Raw genomic sequence first — 16,165 nt, forward strand, 5'->3', positions numbered from 1 at the left:
AGACACATGCCTATTTATGAGTAGGAAGTCCATGAATTGAAATCAAGTTCCAAAGGAGGGACTTGAGAGCAAAAGTTTCCTCTCTAGTTTTCTAGTTTATTCAGAGAAGGATATTAGCACTTTTAAAAATGTTTTATTTAACAACATTTAAAAAGCTGTTTTTCTTGTTTTTAGTTAAGCTTCTTTATTTAATGCCAAGAATATAGACCATTCATTCATACATCAGTGAGTGAATGGGGCCTCATAAAAAACAGCCTTCAAAACCCACAAATTAACTTCAGTATCTTATTCTAAATGTTGTAAAGACAGCATGGGATCTCAATAATTGTGTTTTACAGGAATTGCTGTTGTGCTGAACTTTATGTACATCTGACCAGAACTACTAAAGCATATATTGAGAAATAAATTTAATAATCTGAAAAATGTTGGCAAACATGAAAACTTTTAGTTATCACATCAACTTTTTCTGAAGCTATGATTTTACCTTTAAATGAAGATTCAATTTCTAAATTTTCTTGGAAAGAATTTGTAAATATTTTGGATAAATACCATGTACCAAGCACCAAAAACCCCTTGATATTTTTTTCTAGACTGATACCTATTCTGACTTGTACCTCATAATTTGTAAGTAGAGAACTTGTGTGACTTACCCTATTGAAGCAATGTTCATGGTTAGGGCCATAAAAATGCTGGAGACATCTCACATTGTTTTTGTTGACGATCTTGTTGAAAAACTCATTGACGTATTTGACAGGGAACGCACAGACAGCAGAGCGATCCATTGGTTCTGCAGAATCTGGTTTGCTTTGTGCAAACACCCCGTAGAGAATGTCATCATTCAGGTTGGCACCTATTTGCTTAGCGAGCTGGGACCCAGGCTTGCTGACATATGCAGCTTGGAGAATATTAAACACTTCCTCCTTGGTGGATCTCCTTCTTCTCTTTTCCGTGAGAATACACTCCAGAGGCATTTCCATGTAGGAATGCAATCCAGAGTCTACGGAACAGAACCTGATTATTCTTGTGTGAAAAGTCTGAGCATCTAGAGTTTCCCGTTGGACTGTCAAAAAGTAAATAAAATGGTTGCTTTCAAAGGCATGGACATACTTAATGGGGTAGGTATCTTGGAACTCAGGTAGAACATCAATATATGACTGGTCTGTCAAAAACTTAAAACCATCTTGCGTTTCTTTTAGCCTTCTCACCGATATTGAATGCAATGAATGATCTGGAAGGTAAGAAGAATTTATGGTATTGCCCACGAAGAAGTTGATGAACCGATCCTTTTCAGACAGCAGGACTTTGGTTCCCAGGGCACTCACCACACAGTCGGGACATTGGCCGGGCTCTTCATCTGTCTGTGGGGAGTACATGCAATAAACCTCTGACTGTATGTCAGCAGTATTGTCAGGTGGAAGGACGTGTCGCTGGCAGGTCCCTCTGTGGACACTGCCGCAGCTAATGAGTTGGTCATCATAGTATGTGTCAACAAGCAGAGCCATGTTGATGTTATCTTTCCAAACGCCATCTGATAAGTTGGCTTTGTGGCTACAGTCCTCACACGGGAAACAATGTGGGTGTTCCAGCACGGGCCCAGTCTTGTACTCAGCAACCTTCTGAAGGTCTTTGTCATTTAAAACATAAATGTAGTTAACAGCACCAAGGTAAATGTGATGCTTGTGTAAAACGACATTCTGAATGGGTGTTTCCGCAGTGAAGTTAGGAAGCTGATATTGCATGTTCACATTCATCTTGGACTTTACTAGTGCCTCTTTACACTCTCCATTGCTCTTCTGCACCAAGGTAAACAGAAGCACAAGGATGCCAGGTGCAAGCACAGCAGGGGACTTCATAGTGAGAAGTTTATCTGCCAAAACACATTCAAGGCAAGAGCAGTTTAGTTGTCATTAGAAACAAAGAAGAAACTGAAAGAACTATACCAATTAAACTATTAGAAATAAATCTTCCTTACTGGAATTTTTACATCGAGTGAAAACAAAAAACTCTAGCTGGTTTCACATAAAGATGCATTGTGCAGTTGGACATGACTCTACATAGTTTAATTTTAGAACTCAAGCCATGAACGAGTGATTTTTGAGAACCATTATAAGATACAAACAATGTTCTGTATTAAGAACGATACAGCAACTAAGTTAGACTCATTCAGCGGTGAACTCAGAAACATAGAAAATTTCCTCCTTAACCCCTTGCTGGTTGTTTAATGTGGTTTAATATCTGTGGTTAATGACTATGTTGATATTTAAATTTTCTCAGTCAAGTAAAGGAATTGTGGTTCAGATTCATTTATTCTAGAAATCACAGCAGGCATTGTTTCCTTAGGAGTATGTAGAATTACTGGGCTAAATTTAGCTTCCTTTTGGAAGAAAACAATCATAAATTCTAGAAGCAATATAATCACATGCTGTTTATAGGATTTGTGTGTAGAGGAAAGGTATGGTTACAATTTGGCTATAACTGACCTATTGTTTTGGATAGACAAATGCTTAACCTAATGTAAGTTCACCAGGAACATAAAAACAGCAAGCTGAAAATGTATAAAATAAAATATAATCTTTAGGATTAAACTCCTAGGATTATTTCCCAGGGAAAAACAACATATTGTTCATTACCAAGTCAAAAGCTATTTAGTTATAACAGAACATTATTTTAACATTCCACTGTCTGCACATGGACAGTATTTCTACTAGGAAGCATGAGTGGACTTGTTATTCAAGTTTAGAAACTTGAGGTGCACAAGTTATAAACACTGTTGAGTTCTACTTATAATAGCTATAGGCAGGGTGGTAGGTTGGAAAGGAGGGGTGTTAAAAGGAATAGAAACCAAATAGTTATACTTTTCTTTTCCTTTTTCAAAAAAAATGCACAATTCTGACAGGACAAAGGGAGCATCTAAAAACATACTAGGCATTATAACTATGCTGAAGACTAGCTCTAGGTCTACAAAATCACAACAGAGTTCACTGAGCAACTGGTAAGTGCATGGCTCTGTGCTTTCACTGTGGGAAATGAGATATGGTACTTACTCTTCAGTGAACCTACAACGTGGTTGAGAAATAACACATATATGCAAATTACTATAATATACAGCACTGTAACACCCTATATAGCACAAACAAAAAGCTAAAAGCACCAAGAGAGGAAGGCGTGGCCTGTACTTAGGATTACTATGATCACGAGAAATACAGACAAGTCCAATGTGTGGTAAGATCCAAGAGTAATGACAATGTCTGTTTAGCTCATCACTCTATCTCAAAGACTTCACATAGAACCTAGATCACAGTAGGTACTTAATAAATACATGTTGGATAATGAGTGAATAAAAATTAAACAATAAGTTCAAAGTCACAGAACAGGTAAGTGTAGTAGCCAGAACTTGAATCCAAATCTTTTTGACTCCAAAATCCAAAGATAATTTTACTCTACTAAATTGAAAGGTACTGCAGGCATTATTTAAGAGGTAATAGAAAGTCATTGAAGGGTTTTGAGCTGGAGAGGTGTATAAGCAAGGTTTTACTCTAGGAAGATTGATCTGGAGGCAAAGTGGCTTAGAGAAGGGAGGACCTGGCAATGGGAAGACCAGATGACACGCATTATAACCCATAACCAGGTAAAAAGGGCCAGAACCAAGATGGTGGTGCCAAGAATAGAAAGGAAGGGATGAATGAAAGACGTATTTGAATAAATAAGATTTGATATCTAAATCGGTGGAGCACAAAGAAGGCAAAGATAACTAGCATCATCTGGGGAAAAGTGGAAAAAGTTACACAATTAGAGTAGCTTCAGTAGAGTCAGTAGGAGGAAGTTAGGCTAAAGATCAAGGAATATGATAAGTTGGCTTTAAATATGTTGAGTTTGCTGTGTTATTGAGAAATGAATAAAAATCTTCTACTACAGGGATGACTAGTATGTTTTACATTGCTCACCAGGAAGCAGGTGTCTGGAATAAGTGAAGACTGATGATTCCAAGCAGATAGAGCATTTGGGCCAAGCAACAGAGGAGAATAATGAGAAGGATTTTGAGGAGAAGCCTACCCTTACTGGGAAAGTGGTATGATTGGTCTTGGGTGAGACAATAATATCCAGCTTAGATGGACAGTGGTAAGTAGAAGCATGAGTGTCAAATATCTGCCATCTCTGCACTAGAAAGAATGAGAATTCAGAACTTGATCTTAGCAGAGTAATAAGGATTCTGGCTGGAAAAGAAATAAATTTTACATGTTCTCTGCACAGAGGTGATGGTTAAAACCAAGAATGAGTATGTTCATGGAGGGGCATGGTGAAGGAAGAAAAGGCAAATGAACCCGATCTTGGGGAATACCCACTTTGGAGAAATCTGTGACGGAATCGACGAAGGTAAGTTCAGGAAGGTGTCAAGAGAATCAATATTGCATTGTGTCATAGAAGGCAAGTGAAGGGCTCACAAAGGTGGATGTGGTTCACACAGAAGTTCCTGGTCGATCTTCACAGGAGTAGTTTCAGTAGATTCAATAATGGTATCATACGCTAAATTGCAAGGGAATGTGTGATAAGGAAGTATAATGTTTGTTAAAGGAATGACAAGCAGAAGGCAATATCAGGGTCAAGAGGAGTTTATTTTTCAGTTACAGGAAAGACATATGCTTACTTGTAGGTCTCCTTGTCTTCTACTAATATTTGTTGGTTATATACTAAGGGACAAGCACTGTGGTAGGTGCTGGGAACACAGAAACACGGTGCCTTTCCCCAGGAAGGTCACAGTCACTTGATGATAGCAGTGGACTGTCAGAAATAATAGAAGTGTGTAGGAAGGGCAACCAGCCAGCCTGGAAATGATGCTAAAGCTGTGCTGTGAAGGAAGATAAAGAATGGAAATTCCTCGTGGAAGAGCAGTTTGTGCAAAGATGTAGTAGCAGGAAAGAGAATATTACACAGGAAAAATGCAAGCAGTTGAGCCTAGAGAAGTGGAGAAAACAAAGAAGGCAAATGAGGGAGATAAAAATTGTTGGGCCTACATTCCAAGGTATCAAAAAGAGGTATTCCCAAGAGCCCTGAAGCATAAAAGAAGTCACTTTTTCTGAGACAGCAGAAGAGAATGAGAAATCAGGTAAAGATATAGGGACACTGATGAAGTATGATTGTAGTGTTCTAAAAATAAATGAGGGTATATGACCATGTGCTGAAATTGATGGTTACAGAGGAGTGACCAAGGACGTCAGGGTGAAGGAGGAGGTTTAGATACCTACAGCAGGGCATGCAAACTAAAGTCAGCAAGAAATGAAAGAAAGGATAGTAAAACACTTTCCAGTTGTCAGATTGGAGATCTGACAGACTAGTAGGAGAGGCAGACTGACATCTCAGACTAGTAACAGAGGCAGACAGATTACAGCTTAAACTTAACATGGAAAGGTTTATGAGAGCCCCTCAAGGGGAATTTAACCAGACTAGGGGTAGTCAGGTGGGCTTACCAATCAATCAGTCCTGGTCCTTTCCTCACAATGCATTCACAATACCGAAGCACAGCATGGGAGCAGGGGAGGCAGATTCAAGTTTTAGTTGAGACTGCAGCTAAATAGTTGTGTGATCCAAAGCTAGACACCCAACTCCTTTGGCCTTGGAGGTTTTCTTATTTGTGAAATTATATTGTTGAACAAGTTGTGTGCTGGAGTTCTCTGGAACCAGCTAAGGATATGGAGGAAGTAGTTACACCACAGAAATTGGCAAACACTACAAATTAGGGCTTTTTCCCTCCTAGTGTGATGGTTATTAAATACTTACAAGTGTATCCCTGGATTGAACCAATGAACTCCAAAGAATTTTCGATTCTTAATAATTTTCAAGTCCGACATTGTTTTTCTACAATTACATTTTACTCCAGTGCCACTGAATTGGCGTATATTGCTATCTTTTCTCTATCTACATCATCTGCCAGATCAGGCTGTGTGAGCAATTTTAATATTTATGTTGGTAGTGACACCAGAAATACTTTCATCTTTCATATATTTTTGCCTTGATACATTTATTCCTGTGATGTTCTTGGATCAGGCTTTCAATATAAAATGTCTTTTTACTGTTTGTTTTTTTTTCTTTCTTTCTGAAATAGTGCTGGCCATTTAACCAGCTTCGAATTTCTTACTAAAAGGAACATGTAAAGATGATTCAAACAGAGTGACTAATTCATTCTCTTAAAATGCACAAAGCAGGTGAAACTGAATCATTCATAAAACATTTCTCTATTTCTTTTCAATTGATAGTTAAGATAATCTTACTGGCAAAACATTTCCTAGAAATGATTAGCTCAATGGCACCTTGGTCATTAAACTATTGGCATTTAGGAGTATTTCCTTTAAAGAGGCATGCTCTTTTAGCTACAAATATCAGCTCAACCTAACCGTAAGACTCTGCAAACTATATACCTCTAGTTTTCTCATTTAACTAGCTTACATTGGTTTTTTTCATGCTCTAGAAATCTAGAAATACATTTAATTCTCTAAGAATTTATTGACTAACTACCTGTGCCTATCACCACTACTACTGTCACCATCACCATCCTCATCAACAAAAATCTGTTGCAAAGCATATACATGTGTTATATTCAAGTCCTGATTCCTCGTGAAAAAACACAACAGGTGTCATGGAATACATTTTGTAAGAGAGACTTTCCATACTTTGACATGGGTAACTTTGCTTTCTTTAGGTATTCCTTTCTTAGAAATCATAATATTTTGTAACTATGCAGACAATACTTTACAAGGCACTGTCAGTTACATCTCTTTTAATCATCTCTTCTAATCTGCACAATTTTTTAGAAGGTAAGCATTACTCCTATGTCCTTAGGGAAAACTCATAATTTCATGACAAAACTGAGATTCAAAGAGGTTAAAATATTATCTAAAATGTGATATGAGTGTGTTTCTAATTTTTTTGAGAGTATGATGCTTATTTGAACTGTTTCAAATTATTTGCATTTCCTGGAAAAGATTTTTATTCTAAAGGCACAACGTTTTAGTAAACATTTGTTTTTCCTTGTCTAGCACTCACTCTCTCTACTGGCAACTCTTTTGAAAATTCTCCATCCCCTATCTAATGGGGCTGTCAATCACGTGGCCCATCTCCTCACCACAAGGTGAGCTTGCAAAGCAGGCTGGCCTCTCAGTGAATTCTATTCCTTTGACCCAGAACTTGGTCAGAGGTGAGCACGTGACTAAAGCAAGGCCAATCAGAGTCCTCTGGGGTTTAATATAGATACTGGGAAAGGACCTTTCTCTCTCAAAAACACTAAAGATGATGTTAACTTGGAGTGTCTGATGACCATCTTTGTGCTATGTGGAGAAAGCCTGCCTGGGCATGAAACTGACCCAAGGGGCAGGAGATCCTAGCCATGGAGAAGGCAGGCTACTAAGGCTATTATCTGAACATCTGTGTTCACGATGTCTTTAGCTAATGGGAGCTAGTAAACATTTTTTCCCTTTCTTTCTCTCTCTTTTTCATCTTCAGTTTCATTGTGATTCTTTTATTCCTTGCTTCTGAAAAAGTCCTAAAAACAATATCCACTCGAATATTCTATAAACTTGTGAATTCAAATACACGGTCAAGTGCATAAAAAAACTTTATGTAAACTATTCAAGTATTTGGAAAATATGGCCTTTATTTAATTGAATAATTACTTTAAATATATCACTTTGCATTTGGAAACATATCTACTAGTTAAAATTTCTTAGGTGATATACTAGTTTTTTTTCTGCTTTATAGGTTCAAATTCTTCTGCAATATTTACTTAACATAATCTCAAGATAGAAATAATGTATCTAAGTGAAGAGTCAAGATATAAAATCTAGAAAACATTTCAATTCTGCTTTTAAGTGTATAAAAGGGATTTATGGTGATGGAAAATGGCTGAGGCTCCATGTTAAGGAAATTGCAATCATAAAAACAGTCATGGCTAAATCTCCAGGAGGACTTGCCAGAATGAAATCCTAAGGAAAATCCTTAGCCTTGTTTACATTTAAATTATTTCCATTAATTGTATAAGCAGGCCCATAAAAACAAAGTTAAGGGAAGAAGGTCCCAACAGGAGATTCCTACTGACATTTAAAATACTGTATTTATAAACACTCACTGCTTATGAAGAGTCATATTCTAGCACATAATATTAATCAAATATTTGTGAGCTCCCATTGCATACCATGCCTTTGTCTAGAAACTGATAATTTCTACCCTTAAAAGCCGTACAGTCTGTGGATTTGAGTACAGCAAGATAGATGCTAAAAATCTAAATGTGTAGCCTAAATTGAAAAGTGAATGGATCTACTGAATTGTTGAGAAAGCAAATTTTAAAACATGCTTTGTTGAACATTTGATTCTTATGCCTAAAGACTTAACACTTAGTGTTATCATCAAAAAAGACTAAGCTGATTATAGAAAGATAAAATACACCATGGCAAAAATCCCATCTAATGTAACCAGACACAGTCTTGACAATTTCTAACAGTAAGAGACAGAAGAAATCATCAGGATTTTTCAGCCTATACAACTGCTCTTTTATATGACCACACTTAAATGATTCAAAATACCCATGAGTCAATTTTATGTCTAATAGTTCCAGACTGGTTTGCTTGACAACATTCTTCCCAGTAACTCATAAAACCTTCTGGAGAAGAGGTGGGGTATAGAAGAGAGAGTAGGGGGTTTTGGTATCATCACACTTCAGTGTGATGTGAATCTGGGCCTTACCGTTGATATACCTTCTGACCTTGAGTGTCACTTTCTTCATCTAAAACATGGGGATAATAATGGTACACATTTGAGGGTTGACCAGGAGGGTAAGAGATGAATTATTCAATTATGAAGCATACTCTGGCATTCAGTAAATACTGTTACTGTGCCTATCATTCTAAGTTGTCTCTTAGCCAGTTTTTGCCTGCCCTCATCAAAAATGAGGAATTTGGCACAGTCCACTGGGTAAGCCCACTCCAAATACTTGGTAACTTTTTCATCACCTCAGCCCTCTCATCTACAGTTTAAATATTGTTATTTCTTATTTTCCCACTCTTTGGCCATCTTGTGGTTTTCCTGTAAACCTGTTTTAAGTTCCTGAATTCCTTCTTAAATTGTCTTCCAACACAAAGGCCATGATAAGGGACTGCCACACTAAGGAAGAACAACAAATAAGGAATCATTACTTTATCTTTTTAAAGAGGAGCAAACCCATGCTCACACTGAGGTTTAGCAAATAAAGATACAATATGCACAGTTAAATCTGAATCTCAGATAAACAATGAATAAGTTTTTTAGTGTAATTATGTCCCATGAATGTATGTTTTATGACAATATGGGTTGTAAGCAAATACAGAAAAATAATGGAATAGTCACCCTTTTTACTAACAGAACTCAGATTGAGAAGATTTTGGCCAAACCTATTTATCTGTTGGGGTACAAGAGTAGTTTTTACACTTTTTATAGCACATACATGTTGCAAAACTACGGACATTTTTTGTTTTGATGCTGAGTGTCTAAAACATGCTGTTTTCAAAGTGATTATCAGGGTAGCCTGTTACTAGCAGGTGGTTTGAAATACCATGTGAAGGTATGACTATATAAGAAGTAAAGATTCTTCTTCTTCTTCTTCTTTTTTTTTTTTTTACTAAAAATCAAGGGAGATTTGTGTGCTTGTAGAGAAAAGTTAAAGATTATATGGCAGCCTGTCACTGACACGAAATTTCTGAAAAAGTATTCCTAGGTTGATTTGCATACTTTATTTATAATAAAACAGTTTGTTAAAATTCAGATATAGCTTGCTATAGAAGAAAACAAGTTAAACATGGTACAAAAATAGTTTTCTTTTGTTATACTTAATGTTTTAGGGGCTCCTCTAAACATTGACTCAAGTAGTACACAAATATTGTTTCTTTGAAAGAGACTTAAATAGTGCTTTTATTCAGATTCTTATCTAATATTGCATCCCTTTTTCCAATAAACATTTTAAATGGTGAAAATGATTGAATCATAGCATAAGAAAAAGCCAGCTTGCATTTTCCAGTTGTAATATATGATTGAGATCATTATCCAAGTGTGATATAGTAAGGGTAAAGATAAAAAGAATAGAATGCCATTATATTCTCAAGATTATCCCTCACAAAGTCATAATCTGTTAGTAAATATTTTTGTCCTTTTAAGAATGGCTGAAAGTATTCAACTTCTGGGAAAGAAGAATAAACGGACATTTGTTTTATCGTTGCGCACTGTAAAAAGTCCTGTTCAGAAAGATACACTGAACTGCCAGAGACTTGATTGATAGACAGCATTTTGTCTCATTAATAAGCTGTAGGTCAGATAAAAATGTATCACTGCTCTTGAAAATGTGGACTGAACTTTCAATGTTAGGGAAGTGTGAAGATGCTTGAAATCCTCTAAAACTGTTTAAAAATATTTTTTCAGCCTAATGGATAGATGTCATTTTATAGTTCAGATCATGCAGAAGTGCTACCAGATTTTGTTCAATTAATCCAGGAACCCTGAATAACACAAATCCACAAATCACATTTGAGAAATATCTTTCTAAGCTCACAAATTAAAAAAAAAAGCCTAGCAACCTTTTTCAGTTGCATTCAAATACAGGGTTTGAATAGAATAACCCTGACTGAATAGTCAGAATGTGAACCAGTGAAGGGAGACAAGTTGGAAAGGAAGCCAGTATATTACTCACTAATGAATCAGACATTTCCCTCTCTCGGTGTTTGAAAATGTCCATGGTGTAAGGCATGGTAAATTTCAAATGGGGAGAACTGTGCTCAGGATTGATTTTATACAATGGTTCAGTCTCCTCTGGTGTTGCCTAAAGCAGAAATCAAATGGCTGAGGAGGAATTCTGGTGGTGAGGGGACCCCATTTGCAGCTGTCACAAAAGAAAGAGAAATCAGCACCCAGAAAAAGTGAAACGAAGAGGATAGGCATAAAGGTGCCAAAGGCTAGGCTGTGACCCTGAAATATGGAGTGGTCAAGTGAGGTGGGCACTCCCTGTTAACACTATTGGCAGTTAGTTCCTAGGGTATGTCTGAATTTTATTTTGCTTACACTTAAGAACTTTTCTTGGAAATCAAAGTTAGCAAGTAGACTCTCTGGCAGTGAAATGAACTAAGGACCCTTTTCAAGGTGAATTTTGTCAATGTATGACTTTTTTTTTTAGGCAAAGTAGAAAAAAACTTTTAGAAATCAAGAAAATAATGTGAATGGAAGGAATAACAAAGCTGGCCATATTTTTGTATAGATGTGGATTCCTTAGGTGACATAATACAATTCTAACAATGTTGAGAGAAAAATTAAAAGTATATAATGATGTCGAGATCAGTATGTAATCAGAGTATAAAAGACCAAATAAAACCTTCTACAAAAATTTTAAATACTTTTAAATGAACAAAGATACATGCAGCAAAGCTATTCTAGTAAAAATAGAACAGTACAGAAAGATAAGTACGTAAGTACAGAATCCAATATCTAAAACTCAGTAAACACTCTGGATCCTTGAAAAATCAATAAAACAAAACGTTAGGACAGCTTAAAAACAACTATGCAGGACTGCACTGTGCATTTAAATAACCGATCAATTCAAGAAAAATAATTCAAGGCAGGTGTGTGTGTGTGTGTGTGTGTGTGTGTGTTACGTGTATTTGAGGGAGAGAGAGAAACAAAAAGAGAGAAAAGAGGGCAAGACATTAAAAAAAACCTTTTAACTGTGCAGGTGCTGCCCAGGGTTTGGCATTTCTTGTCTCCTGTCCCACTGCCCTCCAGGTTGTGCACTCCAGACAGCTGCACATTTCTGAAGGAACACAGGGAGGAAGAGCGAACTAAGGCAGACAGAGGCAAGGCCAAGAGGGGAGATATTACTTGCAGGATAAGGTGGAGTTGCTCAGGCACAGAGGTGGCAGGAGACAGACACTTTGGACAGAGAGGACACACAGGCAGGCACCTTGGAGAGAGCGTGCAGGGCTGTTCAGGAAGCTGTAACTGGCACAGAGGCTGTGTGGGCTTGGATTGGGGTAGATGAAGCTGGAAGGTTGGGCTGGGGCATATCATTGAAAGTCTTATACATTCTATTGAGGGGTCTGCACTGTGTCTGTTGTGGAGAGTCACTGGGAGGTTTTAAGCAGGACATGGAAAGCAGCATACTTATAACTATATATTAGATAATTTCGGTGACAGTGTGGTGAGTGGAACTAGAGGCCAGAAGACATATCAGAAGGTCACTGCATCTTTCCAGACAATAGAAGATGAAGATTTACAATAGAGTGAATACTCCCAGATCTGTATCTTCATCTCTTTATCTCCAAAGAGTCCAGAAATCCATCTCTCAGGCATCAGTTTTGTATGTCCAACAACTATCCAAGACTGAATCTGACAAATATTTATTGAGGATGTAATATGTGCGAGGTGCTTGGGGGTACATCAGTAAACAAAACAAACATTCCTGCTGTTGTGGAACTTACTTTGTAGCAGGCGGACTCAGACAACGGATTACACATAGAACAATTAAGTTGATTGTGTAGTAGCGTGAATGAGACAAAGAGATTAAGAAGGAGCAGTTGAATATCCTTCTGGCACCTAAATCTAATCCCAAGAAGCATGTTCTCCCACTCTGTATCCTATCTTGGTGCCTAACATTTCTCACATTTTCAGGACATCATCCTTGACTCCCACTTACAGATGTTTTAAATATGTCCACCTGCTTCCATCCCTACTGCAACCTATAGTTTAGGGCAGTGTCACTTCTTGCCTGGATTACTACAAAAGCTTCCTCCCTGGTCTTCTCTCTTCATTCTTGTCCCTGGTCATCCATTCCCCAATGTAACAGAGATAGCTTTCTAAAATGAGAATCTGATTATGTCACTTTTATGTTTAAAAAGTTCAGTTCCTTAACACAGCTTAAAAGCCATGCATGATTAAGTGTCTGCCTACTTCTCCAGCCTTGCCACTTGCCATCACCTCCCAAGAAATCCAGGCTCCAGCCACCCTACCCTACTCTGAGTTGTTGAAGCAAGTCATGTGCTCTCCCACTCTGGGTTTCAGCACATGTGGATTCCTCCTTATGAGACACTCCTGCTCTCATCTACACCTGGTTAACTCTTACTCTCCCTTTAAGTTGCATCTTAGGTAACACTGCTTCTAGGAGTCCTTCTCCAATATCTCTCTTGCCTTCCAGAAAGGGATTAGAAACTCTCCCATGTGCTATTAACATCAAACCTGACTTTCTCTCATCTACTTTATAATGCTGTGTTGTGATTTACTTATCTGTATCTCCCACTAGACTATAAGCTCTATTTTTAGTCCCTAGCATAGTGCCATTACATGGCATTTGGTAAGGATTTGTTGAAGAACAGATAATGGAATGAATACATGAAAGAATGATCCTAAACAAAGACTATGGTTGTATGCATAAAACAGAAAGAAAGGACTAGATTAGAAAGATATTAAGAAGATAAAATTTATGTGACACCACTTCAACATGGATTTTGACCACAGAAGAAACTGGGAAGTCAAGGATGGCTGAAAACTATCTATCTTGGGTGTCATAAACAAGGGCAGAGAAGAGTTTTGTGGCAAAAATAATAGTTCCATTAATAATTCTGAGGTGTCTTTGGTCAGACAAGTGACAGTGTTTCTAAGGTAACTAGCAACATGGGCACAGTGGTTGAGAGAGTCAGAGATAGCAATTTGTGAACTATTGGTCCATCAGTGTATTTGAAGTCGGGGGGATGGAGATCACCCATGGGCACGTTCTGTAAGTAGAAAGGAGGGATTCAGATGGAACCCAAAAGAAGACCAGAATCTAAATGTTATATCTAAAGGCTAAATACAGGGTTTGAGTGGTATTTCAGAAGCTTAAGAAGAAATTTCAAGAAAGGAGAAGCAAGATGTATATGGTGTCAAATCTTACAGAGGAGTCAAGTGGGATAAGAATGAAAGTGTCTATCAGATTTGGCAATGAGGTTTCATAAGACTGGCATGAGGACACTTTCTTGGGAGACGGGAACAGACTGCTTAAGTTGAATGAGTTAAAGAATGAATGAGAGTAGGAAAAATGAGTTGGACAATTTCAAGAATTCTTCGTTTAAAGCTAAGGCAGAAATAGGAATGAATTACTCAAAGTAACTGTGTATTAAGGATACCATCAGGTTGTGTGACATGGGTGTTTTATTTCTCTCTAGAAGACGCAGTAAACTGAGTAAGCGCTGAATGAAAAAAGGCAACAGAGATTTTAAAGATGGGAGAGGTTGGTAGGGAAGGTGGGATGATTGGAGCAAGATGCTTGAAGATGTGGGGAAGAATGGGATCAAGACCATAGGCTGAAAAGACCATTTCATCATTTGCAACAGAAGTAGGGAGGTAAAAATGGGTGACCATTTTAGATTTCTGTTTACTCTCTAAACTACAAAGAAAGATGTTACACTAAGAAGAAGGGAAGTCAAAGAGATTCAAGAGCATGTAAATATTGTGGTGGTAATGGGTAAAAATGAGCCTAGAGACCAGTAAACAGATTTGCTGGTAAGAGAAGCAGGTGCTATGGATTGGCCAAAATGGGAAATGACCAAAACAAGAATAAAAAGTTCACTTGAGGTAATACTTATCCTAATGCACAATGCTCATTCTCATTGAGTTTCTAAACTGTCACCAAGGCAGATTTGGGAATTAAATAGTCCCATAATCATAACCTCTTTAGTGAATTCTTTGTAATTTCTATATAATTCACTAGACCTATGAACCTTTATTAAGAGAAAATAACAGCATTTGATTATTTTTATTTCAAAGTATTATTGAAATCTGCAAGCAATAACTTCAGGGAAAAGAAAAACATATTGAAACAGATACTCTGCTCTCTTTTCTATAAAACCAACAGTCTATAGATGTTAAAGAAATGAATCAGGTATAACAATTATCTAACTCTGAAAATTAAAACCCATTTAGGAATTGTGAGGGAGATTTGATCTTAAATACCAGTCACATTATTCATTCAGAATCTTTAATACCATTTGGAAAGTAATTAATTAAGTTACAACAGATTCAAGGACTGTCACTTTTCATTGTCATTAATGAAACTGTCAGGAGGTTTTATTTGCACTTTTCTGGTGATTTAAAGAATAATTTTTTGTAAGCTATTTGAAGACCAGAAGAATGTTTAAACTCACTGGACCTTGACATACAGATTTCAATGAACAATCCAAGTGTGTGTTAGTGAGACTAAAATAAAATTCAGAAGTATCTTAATTTTGACATGCCAGAAAGTGAATTTTAAAAAGTCCCAAATACATATTAATTTCTTTTAGAAGAAAGTGTTCTTCTGTCAAAAAACTTTGCTTTGGTTGCTTCTTTATGTAATTCAATAGAATTTAAAATATTTATCGTACACCTTTACACTCAATTGAAAAAAAAAAAACCCAGCTAGGGTAATATTTTAGAGCCAAAGTTTCACATAGGCCCTAAATGATTCTATTTGTCTGCTGTCTTTATCTTAACTAGATAATGGTCAGGCCGCAGACTCACTTCGAACAGTACACTGGAGCTGAAGGGATGCTGCCTTAATGTGAGGCCAGAGTCAGATGACAGCTGGTCACCTAAGACTCTCACAGAGGCAAAAAGACAGGCAGTAAAGGCAGGCCCTGATAGGAGTTCTCTTCCTCTTTAGACCACTGTCTGAGTTCATGTTTAGAATGTGAGAAGTACAACTCTTACGCACATTGCATCATGCACTCTGTATAATCAAGGCCCAAAGAAATGGTCTCAAGATAATACCCAGAAGAAAAGCTAATATATATATCGACAGCAGATGATATACTGATGGAAAAATAATTAAGGATACAGTGATAAGGGCCATAACTTTTGGTCACAACAGTAACGGATGCATTATAATGCCTTGATACTCCAGCTAATTTTAGTTGTGAAAATGGTTTAAAATATTTCCGAGCTTGTTTTTTTTTTTTTAATACCATGATTTCTTCTGAGAACATAGAATTTCATTTACAATTCATTTTGAGTGGCTAATAGAGTGCGTAGGACATGCCTCCACCACTCAGAATAAAAGTTCTTTCTGCTTCTGCTACATACTCCTGCTATTCTTATTCATAGCTACAGGTAGGACAGACGAAGAGGCCTGATTTAGTAATGGATAGATGACAGT

General features: G+C 37.1%; 1 protein-coding gene across 3 annotated transcripts in view; it reads right to left on the reverse strand.

Annotated features, from left to right (window-relative positions):
- The window catches only part of LOC102504138 (F-actin-capping protein subunit alpha-2), a 201,014-nt gene that overhangs the window by 176,502 nt on the left and 8,347 nt on the right, over positions 1-16,165 (reverse strand). For all 3 annotated transcript variants that reach the window (XM_032483641.1, XM_032483640.1, XM_006177483.3), the window contains exon 2: positions 651-1,867. In XM_032483641.1, the coding sequence (XP_032339532.1) occupies positions 651-1,853 (1,203 nt within the window). In that variant the 5' untranslated portion in view covers positions 1,854-1,867. The remainder of the gene's footprint in view (positions 1-650; positions 1,868-16,165) is intronic.

The sequence above is a fragment of the Camelus ferus genome, chromosome 7, assembly GCF_009834535.1.
Source record: "Camelus ferus isolate YT-003-E chromosome 7, BCGSAC_Cfer_1.0, whole genome shotgun sequence".
Taxonomy (NCBI): Eukaryota; Metazoa; Chordata; class Mammalia; order Artiodactyla; family Camelidae; genus Camelus; species Camelus ferus.